This window comes from Danio rerio, chromosome 16 (genome assembly GCF_049306965.1).
Source record: "Danio rerio strain Tuebingen ecotype United States chromosome 16, GRCz12tu, whole genome shotgun sequence".
Lineage (NCBI taxonomy): Eukaryota > Metazoa > Chordata > Actinopteri > Cypriniformes > Danionidae > Danio > Danio rerio.
This window is the reverse complement of record NC_133191.1, coordinates 3,873,105-3,887,317: the sequence shown is the minus strand read 5'-3', so window position 1 is coordinate 3,887,317 and position 14,213 is coordinate 3,873,105. Positions and strand designations below refer to the sequence as shown.

The following is a 14,213-nucleotide window of genomic DNA, read 5'->3' as shown; positions in this document are numbered from 1 at the left end:
AAAACCTTGCTGTACGGGTAAAAATATATATATATAATAAAATAAAAATCTTGGTTGTACCAAAGTAAAAATAAATAAAAATAATAATGGACTATAGAAAACTATATTTTTACTTTATTTGAATGTTGTGTAAAAGCGTGAACGTTTCAGCATCTTCAGTGGAAGCATCCAGAAAACCTGACCTTTCACACAAAGGAGTGAACATATAACAATAACACAAATCTGTTTGAATAGCGCAGAATAACTCGCTTTTTAGCCTAATATTTACAGGCATTATTAATTCACCTGTCATAATCCGACAACTTAAAAGATCAAATTCAAATAAAAACATCGAAATGCATTCAGTGTGTGAGCTCTCACTCTTTTTTCCCCCTTCCCCAGCTGTAGTACAGGCTTTTCGTCAGTGTGCATCACAGCGACCCGGGCGCAGGCACGGCAACTTCACATCGCCGCCGCGTTTCAATAATAAGACGCGAAACGGACAGCGCAACGTGAAGCGTTCAGTCCCCATCCACACTGACGCGGGACTCCAGCCCGGTTGTTGCGGCATCAGCGGTAGGAGGAGATACAGAAGGGGATACAGGGACTCCTGCAGGCTGATTTCAGCAGCTCAGCACTCGCAGGTGGAGACGCGCACCGATCCGGAGCTTCGTCTGAGACCCGAGCGCGCGCGCTCACTTACTTACTTACTTCCTCACTCACTCACTCAAATTAATAAATCAAATAATTAATACGGCGAGCTGGTGTTCAAACCAACTACAATGAGAGCAAATCTGTCGCAGTCAGTCCAATCCTCATATGACTCCCAGCCATTTAAAATTTGATGAGCAGTTTCTTTTCTTTTTTTGGAGAGCTCCTTGGATTGATCCCAGTCTTTTCCAGTCATGAAGAACAGGAGGGAATATGTGGAATACCGGAGCGCGATTATAGTGGTTCTGTTCTGGATTCAGAGCTCTTTCGGGATGCCCCATGTCATACGGATAGGTAAGAGAGAGAGAGTGCGTAATGTACACGGTTGCTTTATTTTATGAATGCTTTTTTTCCTAAAAGTGCTTGCGATGTTGACTCGAACTGCTGTTAGTTTACCTGTGGCATTCATCAGCTTTCTGGAGAGAAAAGAAAAGGTGAAATAAATGAGCGTTGGATATGTAGTTGCGCGTCCATCAGCATGCCGCGCGTCTCAGGGACAGATGGTGCTGCATTGATTTCATGATCTCATAAACAATTGGAAAGACACTCTTAACTGTGGCACATGGAATTATGCTGGTGTTTGGAGATGATGAGTGACGGTATTTCTTGTAAAATATTAATATACAATGATAAACAATGAGTTCGCAGTATTAACAGGTGATCTAGGAAACAGATCGCGCTGCGTGAAGTTTGCCTGGAAAACCTCACCTTTACGCACGACTCGTGCAACCTGACAAAGCGGAGATTTTTCTCAGTCTGAGAAGCTGAAATATGTGCGCCGAGCGGAGACAGGAGCCCAATAAAGATCAATACAGTTTTGTCTGAAGGCAGATCACTTTTGACAAGTGGTTCGATGCCATGCAGAAGGAAAAAAACGCCTCGAAATGTCATTATGAGACATTAACATGTCCAAGCACAGCCTTCAACTTCCAAAGAGACTCAGATTAGATTATTGCTATCTCTCGATTTAAGAACTGCTCACTGCTCTTCAACTGTTTGTGCTGTTCCATATATTTGTAGAATTACATTATAGATTAAAGATATATTTAGTTATTCTTTTATGTATTTTCCCTGCCTAAAATATTTACTTTTGATATAATAGCCTATCTATCTATCTATCTATCTATCTATCTATCTATCTATCTATCTATCTATCTATCTATCTATCTATCTATCTATCTATCTATCTATCTATCTATCTATCTATCTATCTAAAAATGTAAATATAAATAAATAAATAATATAAATAATAAAATAAACATTTATAAATTATATATAATGTATAAAATGTATAAATATATATTTTTTATAATATATAAAAATAAATAATTAATATAAATATAAAAAATAATTGCATTAATTGCATTTTAAGTTAACATCGCCTTTCGCCCGCTTTCTTTCCACGCTTGTGATTGATGACTGTGGTTGTGACTTCAATGACATTGTCCTGGAGTGATTTGTGACATCTCCGTTATTTTGTTGCGACAGCGTAATTGCTAACATTTGTAGAGATTTAAAAAAAAAAAAAAAAGTGTGTTCGCATCGACACAACCGAGTCATATCTTCCTTTGAAAGCATTCATGTCTGGATAAGTGTGTCATTAGTAGTAAATATACTTAATAAGTAAATTGTAATTAGTAAATAAGCTATGACATATTTCAGTATGCGTGGACTTGCGGGAGTGGACTAGTGGGGATGCACATATAAGTATGTGCTGCAGTAAAACAACTACACCCAGCATGCATCATAGTACGTGTAAAGGCATTGGAGTCCACCCTGGTACCACCAGAGGGCTTACTGTGCTCCAGCGGGCCTGCGGGAGGTTTTGTTTGCCACATCGTAAGCATCATAGCATGGAAATTCATTAGAGAGGCTTGTGTCCAAAAGAGAGCAGGCAGGCAGGTCTCTGCAGCCGCTCGCCGTGTGTTTCACCATCAACACGCTTCGGGTAATGGTGGGCATCCAGTAGACATGCCTCCATTGATTTCACTGTTTTTACAACGCACTTCTCAGAGGCCAGATGGTCGATCAAACTCACTCCGCAAGACTGTAAATGTCGAGGCGAAGAGTGCTTCTGCTGTGCCTGTGTGTTATTAGCTGTCTGCTAGGAAACTAAAACAGGAAGTGCTTGGGAAAGGACAATGCGGTATGCTTATTGTAGTGTCACGAGAACTGTTTTGTGGTATAGAATTAGGTCAGAATTATTGGCAATCCTTTATAGATAGTTTTCAAGACACTAGTATTCAGCTTAAAGTGACATTTAAAGGGTTAACTAGGCAGGTTAGGGTAATTAAGCAAATCATTGTTTAACTGGTTTATTCTGTAGACAATTTAAAATAAATATAGCTAAAAGAGGCTAATAATTTTGACCTTAAAATGGTTTAAAAAAAATTAAGTACTGCTTTTATTCCAGCCGAAATAAAACAAATAAGACTTTCTCCAGAAGAAAAAATATTATAGAAAATACTATGAAAATTTCTTTGCCCCATTAAATATCACTTGAGAAATATTTGAATATTTCCCAGGGGGTTAATAAATTTGCCCTCAGCTCAGTATTCATCAGTGTACATCAATGCACATCTTAGTATTTGCCGAGGTGACCTCACCAGGGTCACGTGTTTTTGAGCAGGTCACATGACGAGCGTCTAATCGCAGCAGATTTAAAAACAGCCTTTAATGGCCAAACTCAGTGGGTTTTCAAAAAGCCAGCTTGACTTTTTAGTCTAGATGTGATTCAGCGCTGTCACTCAAAACCTTTCAATATCGTTCAGGGCAGCTGCAGCCTATCAGAATCCACTCTAGATTTGGCACAAACAGCTCTGGACCGCATCCAAATGTCAGCGCCGAGTCGTGCTTACGTCTTGAAAAATAATGACAAACTTCCAAAAGATTAGCTTTTTTTCCCCTCTGGAATCATAATCCTGACGTTTTATATTTTATTTTATTTTATTTTATTTTATTTTATTTTATTTTATTTTATTTTATTTTATTTTATTTTATTTAAAGAAAGGGTCAGCTGATTGACATTTCTCAAATGTCTTCGTGTACTTTTACACACATTGTCTTCATGATTATTATTATGTTTTTAGTAGTACTTAAGCTTGTCTATTTTGTCCATCTCAGTTCTGTTTTTTTTTTCCAGCAATAGGTTTAATGGGATAAATGTCTAATGCCTTAAATGAGAGAATCAGCGCCAGCAAAAGATTTATTGAAAAATCAATGGTTTTATCTACTTAAGAGTTACAGTGCTTTATTATGACCACTTCATCAATCTCACACACTTGTTTTTGTCACTTATTTATTCATTCATGTATTTAGTTTCTCCTTTTTCCATCTTGAAAGACATTTTGACATTCTCAATTTATAGAGTGGAGGTCAAAATTATTAGCCTTTTTTTCTTTTTCAAAAATTTGATGTTTAATAGATGCTACCACAGTTGACCAACCCTAAACACAATAGAGAACATGACCGTTTAGTTCCCTCTCCCCACTCCCAACACCCCCCCACCCTTTTGAAAGGGAAGGACTTTTGCTTCAGAAAGACCTAGAGAATAAATGTCTTTAATTTGGACTTTAATTTTTGGTAGCGACGAAGCCTTTTTTAGCTCTTTTTTTAGTTTTTTTAGCCTCACATTGATGCCTTCTCAAATTTGTTTTCACAAATAGTTGTAGTTTTAGATGGATTGTTGATGTAGATGCTAGTAAAATAAGACAAACAGCATACAAAAAAGACCTACAGTGGCGATTCCTACAATACTTCATTGGCTGTTTCACATGCCAGTATCTGATTTGCAGGTGCACTGTATAGTTAATGAAGAGGAAAGATGTTAAAGTGGCTCAATGCGGTATATGAGACACAAATATTTAATAATAGTCCAGTCTACACAGTCTGGTCAAAAACTCCAGACTCCTGTTACACAGCAGCAGGAAGTATATATAACGAGTTCATTTGTAAAACAGCTCATTTTTTTTTACAGAGATCGTTACTAAAACTGGAGATGTTAGTAGTTTTCAGAAATCATGTTTTTACATTAATTAAATATGAAAGTTTTCAATTGCAAAAAAAAAAAAAAAAAAATTTATTTAAAAAAAAACATGTGAACAAAAAAATTAAGTGAAGTTTATTTATAAACTAACTTCGAGAGGATCATGTGCTGATGATTGCTTCTGGCTGGTCCTGCATTATTCAATTTATGATTGACCAATCAGACGATTCCTAAGCCACTTTAAATACCCTAAGTTCCATATAACAACCATCTACGTTTTAAAGACCATTTACGTTTCTGTGTGGAGTTTGCATGTTCTCTTAGTGTTGGCGTGGGTTTCCTCTGGGTGCTTCAGCTTCCCCCCAAATTGAATAAACTAAATTAGCCATAGTGTATGTGTGTGTGTTTGAACAAGTGTGGGTGTTTCCTAGTACTGGGTTGTGGCTGGAAGGGAATCCGCTGTCTAAGAACATATGGTGGAATATTTATTTCTACGACCCCTCGTAACTAAAAGACTAAGCCAAAAAAATGACTGAAAATTAAAATAACCTCTTCATATATCACCCTTTTAAAAGATCAGACTGTCAAGAGAAGGTGGCCATTTTACTGGGTGAAAAAACAATGAGGATATATAGTATTATGTTCCAACTCATTATCTGCATTAGATGGTTTTTACACAGATTTTATTTTTTACAGTTCATCCAGAGATCATCTTCAAGACAAGATCTTGAATTTTATGTACCGAATTTGTACAAAATTTATACTAAAACTTTTGTTTCTCTTTAACATATGAATACCTATTGATGTACAGTAGAGGTGAATGAGGTGGCAGAGAAGCTGACTTAAACTTGCTCAGAGAAATGCTGTTGCTGTCAATCATTGTTTACTCGGCTGCCAACTCTCACGCATTCAGCGCACATTAAACAATTCATTTTACTTAATCTCATCAGTATTGTATGTATAAGTCTATATATATATATATGTATATTTATATATATATATATATATATATATATGTGTGTATATATATATATATATATATATATATATATATATATATATATATATATATATATATATATGTGTATATATATATATATATGTATGTATATATATATATATATATATATATATATATATATATATATATTTATATGTGTATATATATATATATATATATATATATATATATATATATATATATATATATATATATATATTTATATGTATATATGTATATATATATATATATATATATATATATATATATATATATATATATATATATATATATATATATATATATATATATATATATATATATATATATATACTACGCCACTGCGTCGCCCTTTAGATTTAACTCTAATGAAATTAGTATATTTATGAAAAAGATTTCTTAAATGATCTTATCACTTCAGTTGTGTTTTCACATTGTTTTCCAGTTACATTTAGATTTTCTTTCTTTTACTTATTTAGAATATAATAATGATTGGATAATAATAACAACAAAACTCTTAATATAATAATTATTTTATAAAAAGCATTTATTAAAATAACATATTTATAATTTTTGGCAATGCAGTGGCGCAGTAGGTAGTGCTGTCGCCTCACAGAAAGAAGGTCACCGGTTCGAACCTCAGCTCATTTGGTCGGTTCTGTGTGGAGTTTGCATGTTCTCCCTGTGTTCGCATGGGTTTCCTCCAGGTGCTCCGGTTTCCCCCACAGAACAAAGACATGCGGTACAGGTGAATTGGGTAGGCTAAATTGTCCTAAATTGTAGGCTAAAGTGTATGAGTGCGTGTAGATGTTTCCCAGAGATGGGTTGCGGCTGGAAGGAAGGGTTGCGTGCTGGACAAGTTGGCGGTTCATTCCGCTGTGTCAAGAAAATGAATAAATGAATGAATGAATGAATTTATACTTTTTACATATTCATAAATAAATGGGGGTGTGGCTTGGTGTGAGGCTTAGGGGTGGGGCATACAGTCTCACTCCAAGCTAAAACCAAAAGTTGGCAGCCCTGGTGTTGCCAACTTAGCCATTTTGTTGCTAGATTTAGCAGCCTTTCAAAAAGCACCTACAGTAGCAACAAATTAACAATTTTTAACATTCGTTTGGCTACTTTTAAAGCATGCTCTCCGTTTGTTGGCAAGACATTTTTGGCTTTCAATATTTGATATTTCTTGGGTTAAAGCTTGGAAGTTGACAAATAAGTTTTGCGTAAATAACAAAATACAAAATACTCCATAGAGTTTATCCTGCTAAACATGTTTTGGAAAGATTTAAACTTATATGTGTAAATTTTGTGGTCAAGAAAAAGAAACAATTTTGCATCTTTTTTTTCATTGTATGTACTCAATAATATTTTGGAAAGATTTGGAATTGTTTATTAACAAAAATTGAGTTTGAGATAGAAATTGGTTTATACTGTTTTAGTACTGAAGTACTGTTTTATTCTGACAACGAGAACTTAAACTGTAAAGGACAACATATTTTAAATTTCTTTATGCTGTTAGGGAAATACCATATACAACAGAAAAAGTGGGCTCAATGTAAACCAAACTTTACCCATTACCTGAATGACTTTAAAGTATATGGTTACACTTTACAATAAGGTTCATTAGTTAATGTTAATTAATGCATTTACTAACATGAACAAATAATGAACAATACATTTACTACTGTATTTGTTCATGTTAATAAACGTTAGTTAATGAAAATACAGTAGTTCATTGTTAGTTCATGTTAACTCATGGTGCATTAACTAATGTTAACAAGCATGGACTTGGATGTTAATAATGCATTAGTAAATGTTCAATTATGATTAATAAATGCTGTACATGTGTTGTTCATGATAAGTTCATGTTAGTAAATGCATTAACTAATGAACCTTATTGTAAAGTGTTACCAAGTAAATGTAAATCTTTTAGAACAATCACAAAACAAAAAAGCACTGAAAACATGTAATGCTCTAAACACATTTAATTTCATGTAAATGTAATTTAACTTTTTTTATAAAAAAAATAAATATTTTATAAAAGATTTATAAAAAAAAGAACCTATTTATTGTGCATCTGGATAGAATGTTTTTAATATAATATAATACACTGCACCTAAGAGAGTAGAGACATGACGGGCTGACGCTTGTCAGATACATGATGATGTCACTGATATGCAAATTAGTGCTTGACGTCATCTGGCAACATTTAGCTACTTTTCAGGCAGGCTTTAGCTAGTTTTTGTTGGAAATAGTTGGCAACACTGGGTTTACTTCTATAAGTCAGTTTAACTGTAAGAGGATTGATCGAATAAGTCGATAGAAGGTTTGAGAAGAAATGTCATGCTCCCTTGTAAAAGTATTTTGCAGTATTTTCAAAATACAAAATACTGTATTTTATTTTGGTACATTTCTGCCTGCTGTATTTCCTAGCTTACTTTCATACACATAAAATTGAGGTATTTTTTTTATTTTATATACATTTGTATTTTTAATACATTTCAATCAATTTTTTACCCATCCCTGACTGTAACAGTACACAAAATACTATCAATCAATAAGAGACATTGACAAATACAACAATAAAATAAAGAACAATAGAAATATACAGTAACCACATCAAGAATAATAATAACATAAAAAATAAAGAAATGTCTCCTCCGTGTTTCCAGTGTGCTGAAAAAAAAATGAGCGCAGGAAGCAAAGATAAATTTCTAAAGAAGCTGACAACAAGAATTGTGTCACTTTATACGACGGCCATCAGTTGGGGAGGGAAAATGAATTTTTAATTTCGGTGCAAATTTAATCTATAAGCTGTCATGGGCGAGTCTTCCGGCACAGGCTAGAGGTCGATGCGTCTGCTCTTTGTGTATATGTATGTGTGTGTGTGTGTGTATGAGCCCAGCGCACAAGTTTCTTTGATGTTCACCGTTGTCGGAGATGCAGCAAGACAGCATCGCACACACAGACATGCACAAACACACATGCATACTGCAGTGCACACACACAGCTGTCTGATTTCACTGAAGCTGTTGTACACGCTCTTCCATTTACGGAGTCAGCACACTTATGGCCTGCCGATTAGCTTCAGTGCCGTTAATGAGAGCGAGCAGATGTCGGTTTTGTTCGCATGAAACCCTGAATCAAATGCTCCGTACTCTCTTCTCTCGAGTCAGTGTTACCCTGCTATTCTGAAGCCGAGATCTACTTTACACACACACACACACACACACACACATCCTCGCTGGTTTCTGCATAAATTCAGCATATACAAAGAAGATCGGAATTAGATGGGAGCCAAAATGGTGCTCGTGGCATGATTTGATTACATGTTAATGCAGCAGAAAATCTGTGTTACATGAGTGTGTGCAGCTTGATCTGGAAATCTATGCTTTGTATGGAGAAATGAAAAGCACAGGTTGGATTTTTGGTCAGGTTTATTCCATTTTTAAATCAGTAATACACACTCATGCTGATGACTTATAATTTAGCTGTCATTTTAAACTAACCGGATGCATTTCTAACATTTTTAAATCAGTTTTTGACTGTCAGCTGCACTCAGAAATGGAGGCTGTGGGTTAAGAAATAGGCAAACAGCTATTGTTTTATGCTAATGTTGTAAGTAATGCAATCCTTCTAAAATCTTGGCAATAGGGTGAGGTGAAGTGTGTCATTTTTCACTATGCTAGCACTGGCAACTGACATCGCATTTGACAGGTTTTACATACAAATTAATATTAATATTGAATAGATGAATGGGTGAAATTCAAATTCACTGCTGCTGTTTTCTGACAGAATGAAACACTTATTTACTAAATCTCTTTACTAATTAACTCATCTGCTTTACGTTAAAACATCTTGTTTTTAAACAATGACATCAAACATAAATAGTGTATGTGAATTCAGAATTTCACTCAGTTTTTTTCCTAATATCTGTACACTACATGACACAAGTCTTGTCGCCTATCAAAGTTTTAGGAACAACAAATAATAACTTGACTTCTAGTTGATCATTTGGTATCAGAAGTGGCTTATGTGAAAGGCAAAGGCCTCTAGATTACCAAAATAAAATATGATCATGCCGTGATTTTTAATTATTAAATTAGGACAGTAAGGTCTGACTTTGCTTGGACAAAAGTCTTGTGTATGACTCCCATGAGCTTGGAGGACTGCATCCATACATCTCTGCAATGACTCAAATAATATTTATTAAATATAAATCTATTAATAAATCTATTAATATATCTAGTAATAAAGTCATCTGGAGCTGCAAAGAAAGCGTTCTTGCAGGACTCCCAGAGAACATCAAGATTCTTCATCTTACTTAAGACATACTGAATAATGTTTAAGTCTGGGGACTGGGCTGGCCAATCCTGGGGCACCTTGACCTTCTTTGGGTTTAAGAATTATGATGTTGAGGCTGAAGGATCAGAAGGAGCGCTATCCTGCTGAAGAATTTGCCCTCTCCTGTGGTTTGTAATGTAATGAGCAGCATTAATGTCTTGATACCTCAGGCTGTTGATGTTGCCATCCACTCTGTAGATCTCTCACATGCCCCTGATACTGAATGTAACCCCAAATCAAGAAAACGTGACTGATTTCTGTGAGAATCCTGGCTCCATGCCGGTTCCAGTAGGTCTTCTGCAGTATTTGTGATGATTAAGATGCAGCTCAACAGATGATTCATCTGAAAAATCGACCTTCTACCACTTTTCCAAATGATCAACTAGAAGTCAAGCTATTATTTTTGCTCTTACAACTAGGAATGACAACAAGACTATTGTCAGGTGGTATATGACATCCTGAAGTGGAGAACAATTATGTGGATTATTGAAATGTTCCTCAGAAAAGCAAAGTTCTTTAAAGAGCTGATTAATAATATTAAAAAAGTTCCCAGGGAACCCAAAATGGTTCTTGTAAAGCATCAATGAACTGTAAAAAAAATTTTGGATTCCACATAATCAATTTGTGTTGCGACTACATTAAGGAATTAAGTTAACTTATTAGTTTTTACAAATTTAAGTCGATTAAACAAAAAAAATTAAGTTGACCAAACAGAAAACTCAATAATTTTGTTCTTACAGCTTAATTTAAATAGGTAGTCTGATTGCGAACAACATTTTTTGGAGGGTGTAAAAGATTTATTTTAAAGAATTTAAGCATACACGTTTATCTTGTTTCTTCTTCTTTGCCTGTTTTCGAATCCAATTGTTGGAGCCATTTTCCTTTTTTCAATTTTAGGTTTGTACTGAATAGGCCGAGGTTTGATAATTATTGTATTTTATTTATGTTCGAGTACTTGCTTTAATGTTTTGATTTTGTGAATGAAGACTTTTATTTTATCGATGCAAATCAGGATTTAAGGCAGCTAAGGTACTAAGTGGAGCAAGTAAGGGAAACAATTTTCAGACTGTGAGTTTTTACATGGTGACTGGTGCTACTTAATAGCAATAAAGCTATTTTACTGATGAATCATGATGCGATTGAAATAAACCATGAAAAGGTTTCACAACAGACTCACGCATCATTGTTTGCCCTTACTGAGATAGCGGCTTAGAGCAAAATGCTACCACACCAATGGTTCTGTAGATGTGTAACAGTTCCCTCTACCATATAACAGTGAAAACATGCAAGAACTTACGTCAATGGAAGAGAAATATTGTGTCATAGCTGACAGAAAAAAAACTCAAACCACATCATCAACTCATGTTGCAGGCGATTGGTTGCTTTCACCTCAGGAGCCAATGAGCTTGCTTCTCAATTATTTAAATAGCTTAGTGCTGTTTGCGTTAGCAATCTGCAACACATTTTCAGAGATTCTGCTGCATCCCAGCTCCACCTGTGTAGAGATCGTCTATGTTTGTGTGGGTTATATTCTCAGCATGTGTGTGAATATACTGACAAGACACGGTATTCACTCTGCACCAGTAATCAAAGCAGCAGCAGCAGCGTAGCAGTTCTATGACACCAAGACCAAACATATCAACATTGGCATAGACATAGTCATCACCATACCAAATCTCTCAGAGAGTTGTCGAGGCAGAAATAGAAAAGAGAAAAGCATTAGCACATGAGTGCTGTTTCTCGAAGTCACATGTAATAACAGCTACGACAAGAAGAACAACAGTGATTTGCTAGAGTAATGCATTTCAGAGCAAAATTATTATGTTCATTTCTCTACCAATGAAAATACTTCAAAAAACATCAAACTCTGTGAGTCATCGAGTGAGTCAGATACTAAAAGGTGGTCTGGAGCAGTTCCCGCCTTTTCCTCAGTAGTGACGTGTCATGGAGTGAAAGAAAACACAGAGTTTTAAGAAGAGAAAGTAACAGAGTAGGGCTGCACAAATAACGTTTCAGCATCGATATCGCAATGTGATCACTCGCAATATTCACATCACTGGATATGCAACGTTGACTCTGGATTATAATCGATCATTTGCATGTGTCATTGAGACTTGTGATTGTATGAGGATTTGAAAAGCATTCAGGGCTATAAGTAATTGTACCATTTGTAACTTTAATAACTATTCATTTCATTCATCTTATTCATAAACTGAAGACTATTATTATTTATTTAGCAGGATTATTCTACATTTCATTATTCAATTACTAGCATTTTACAAGCCTTATGACGCGTTTAGCATTCAATTTATTCACCTTTATTTGTATAGCGCTTTCACGTATTGTGTTACGTATTGTGTACGTTTTAATGTTGATTGTGTCAAAGCAGCTTCACATAAATGGTCATAGTAACTGGTTTAGGGTAGTTCAGTTTTTAGTATTCAAGTTCAGTTCAGTTTAGCTCAGTTCAGTGTGGTTTAAAATCATTACTGAGATTTCAAACACTGAAGAGCAAATTCATCGATGCATAGCTTTTCAGATCCTGAACCATGCTAGCCAGTGGCGACAGCGGAGAGGGAAAAAAACTTCACCAATAGGAGAGTGAAGAAAAAAAAACCTTGAGAGAACCAGACTCAGTTCGGCACGACCATTTTAATTTCTCCGCTGGCCAAAAGTCTTGTGCTGAGCTGCAGTCTCAGCAGTGGAGGCTGGAAGCTAGTCTCAGCGAAGACTAGTCTGTCCCTGGAGCGTCACTGGAATCAGTCTCATGTTCTCCACTCCCCCATGACCAACAGCGCAGCAGCAGCTCAGGATACGGCCTGGTCTCGAATATGGACACCTTGGGATCATCTTGTCGCTGGTCTTGGATCCAATCAGTGACTCCGCATAATCTGAGGACCTCGGGATGAGTATCCCCAGGTGGAAATGGAGAATAAAGAGAATAATTAGAGTAGCTGCTGTTCATAGTGTATATAAACAAGATGTAGAAACTTGTGTGGAAACCCGCTAAGTGACAGAGGCTAACACAGAGGTCAATTTCCTACACTGTGAAAAAAATGGGTTCCACACAATGAAGGAATGACAGAAGTTTATTTTTTACAAATTTAATAACATAAAACAATCAAGTTGTCCTTCAAAAAAACCCTCAAGAATTGTGTTGCTTCAGCTCATATTAAATAAGTAATTTGAACAAACAGCAAATGTAATTTTTGGATTGTGTGCCATGTCGGGTGGAGGGATACAAACAGCAAACCATTGCGGTGCTCTTCTGTTATTGACCTGGTGCTCAGCCAATCAGATGCTGCAAACTGGACTCTCTTCACTCTTTCTGTAGCTGAGGCCTATAAAGGTCATAGCAAGATGACCAGCAGCAAATAGAGATAACATTACAGAACTAATTCACTGACACACAAGGTCTTCCCTTTCTCCAAGAGCCCTCTACTGTTCTCGGAACAGATGGTGTTTTCATATCACACTACAAAGTGTGTGCTCCACAGCGCTTGGTCTTTGGGGAACATATGTTCTTCATAATAAATATTAAGCTGACTAATCTTACGCCGATACAACTGTACCTCTCCTTGGATCACAAATAAATGATACACCAATACTCCATGATCTCATCAACAGAAATAGTGAGCCGTTGTCCCTGGATGTGCGTGTGTGACCTTCCGAATATGACAGCTCTTGGAAAAAATACATAGCTTGTCAATGTAGTTGTTTTCGCCGTCTCGCTCTTTCAATCTCACTCTTGCTCTGCATTACTCTTTTTTTGCGTGTCATGTGTTGTAGGTGGTGCTACACCAGCAGACAGAATCAAATTTCATGTCCACCCATTTGTCTTTATTACGAGCCCCTGTCTAACGCATCCGATTCCCACTCGCTGCCGTCAAGCGGCTCCCGCTGGGAAAGTCAAACAGAATTAAAGCGTCCAAACGGTAAAACCCCGGACGGTCACAGGTCACGGCGGCACCACAATCAACAATGCCGTTGCTCACACGTGCCGACAAAATATCTGCTGTGACTCTCTGCCTGAAAGCTGGAGAAGCTTGGGAGACTCTTATTTAGTTTGTTAATTAGCTCGAACCTTTTGATCCCAATTTAAAAACCTGCCACGTTGCTGCGCTCGCCTCTTTTGTGCGCTGCCCGGAGCGAAATAAAACGGAGCCCATTTTCCCCCTTTGCTTTTCAAATAGTGTG

At 36.1% G+C, this 14,213-nt stretch overlaps 1 protein-coding gene across 2 annotated transcripts in view; it reads left to right on the top strand.

Moving 5' to 3' along the window:
- Positions 1 to 402: 402 nt before the first annotated feature.
- grik3 (glutamate ionotropic receptor kainate type subunit 3) overlaps positions 403 to 14,213 on the top strand; it is a 216,410-nt gene continuing 202,599 nt past the window's right edge. For both annotated transcript variants that reach the window (XM_073925701.1, XM_017351450.4), the window contains exon 1: positions 403 to 984. Coding sequence is in view for 1 of the 2 variants with exons in the window: in XM_017351450.4 (XP_017206939.1) it covers positions 885 to 984 (100 nt within the window). In the remaining variant the exon portion in view is untranslated. The remainder of the gene's footprint in view (positions 985 to 14,213) is intronic.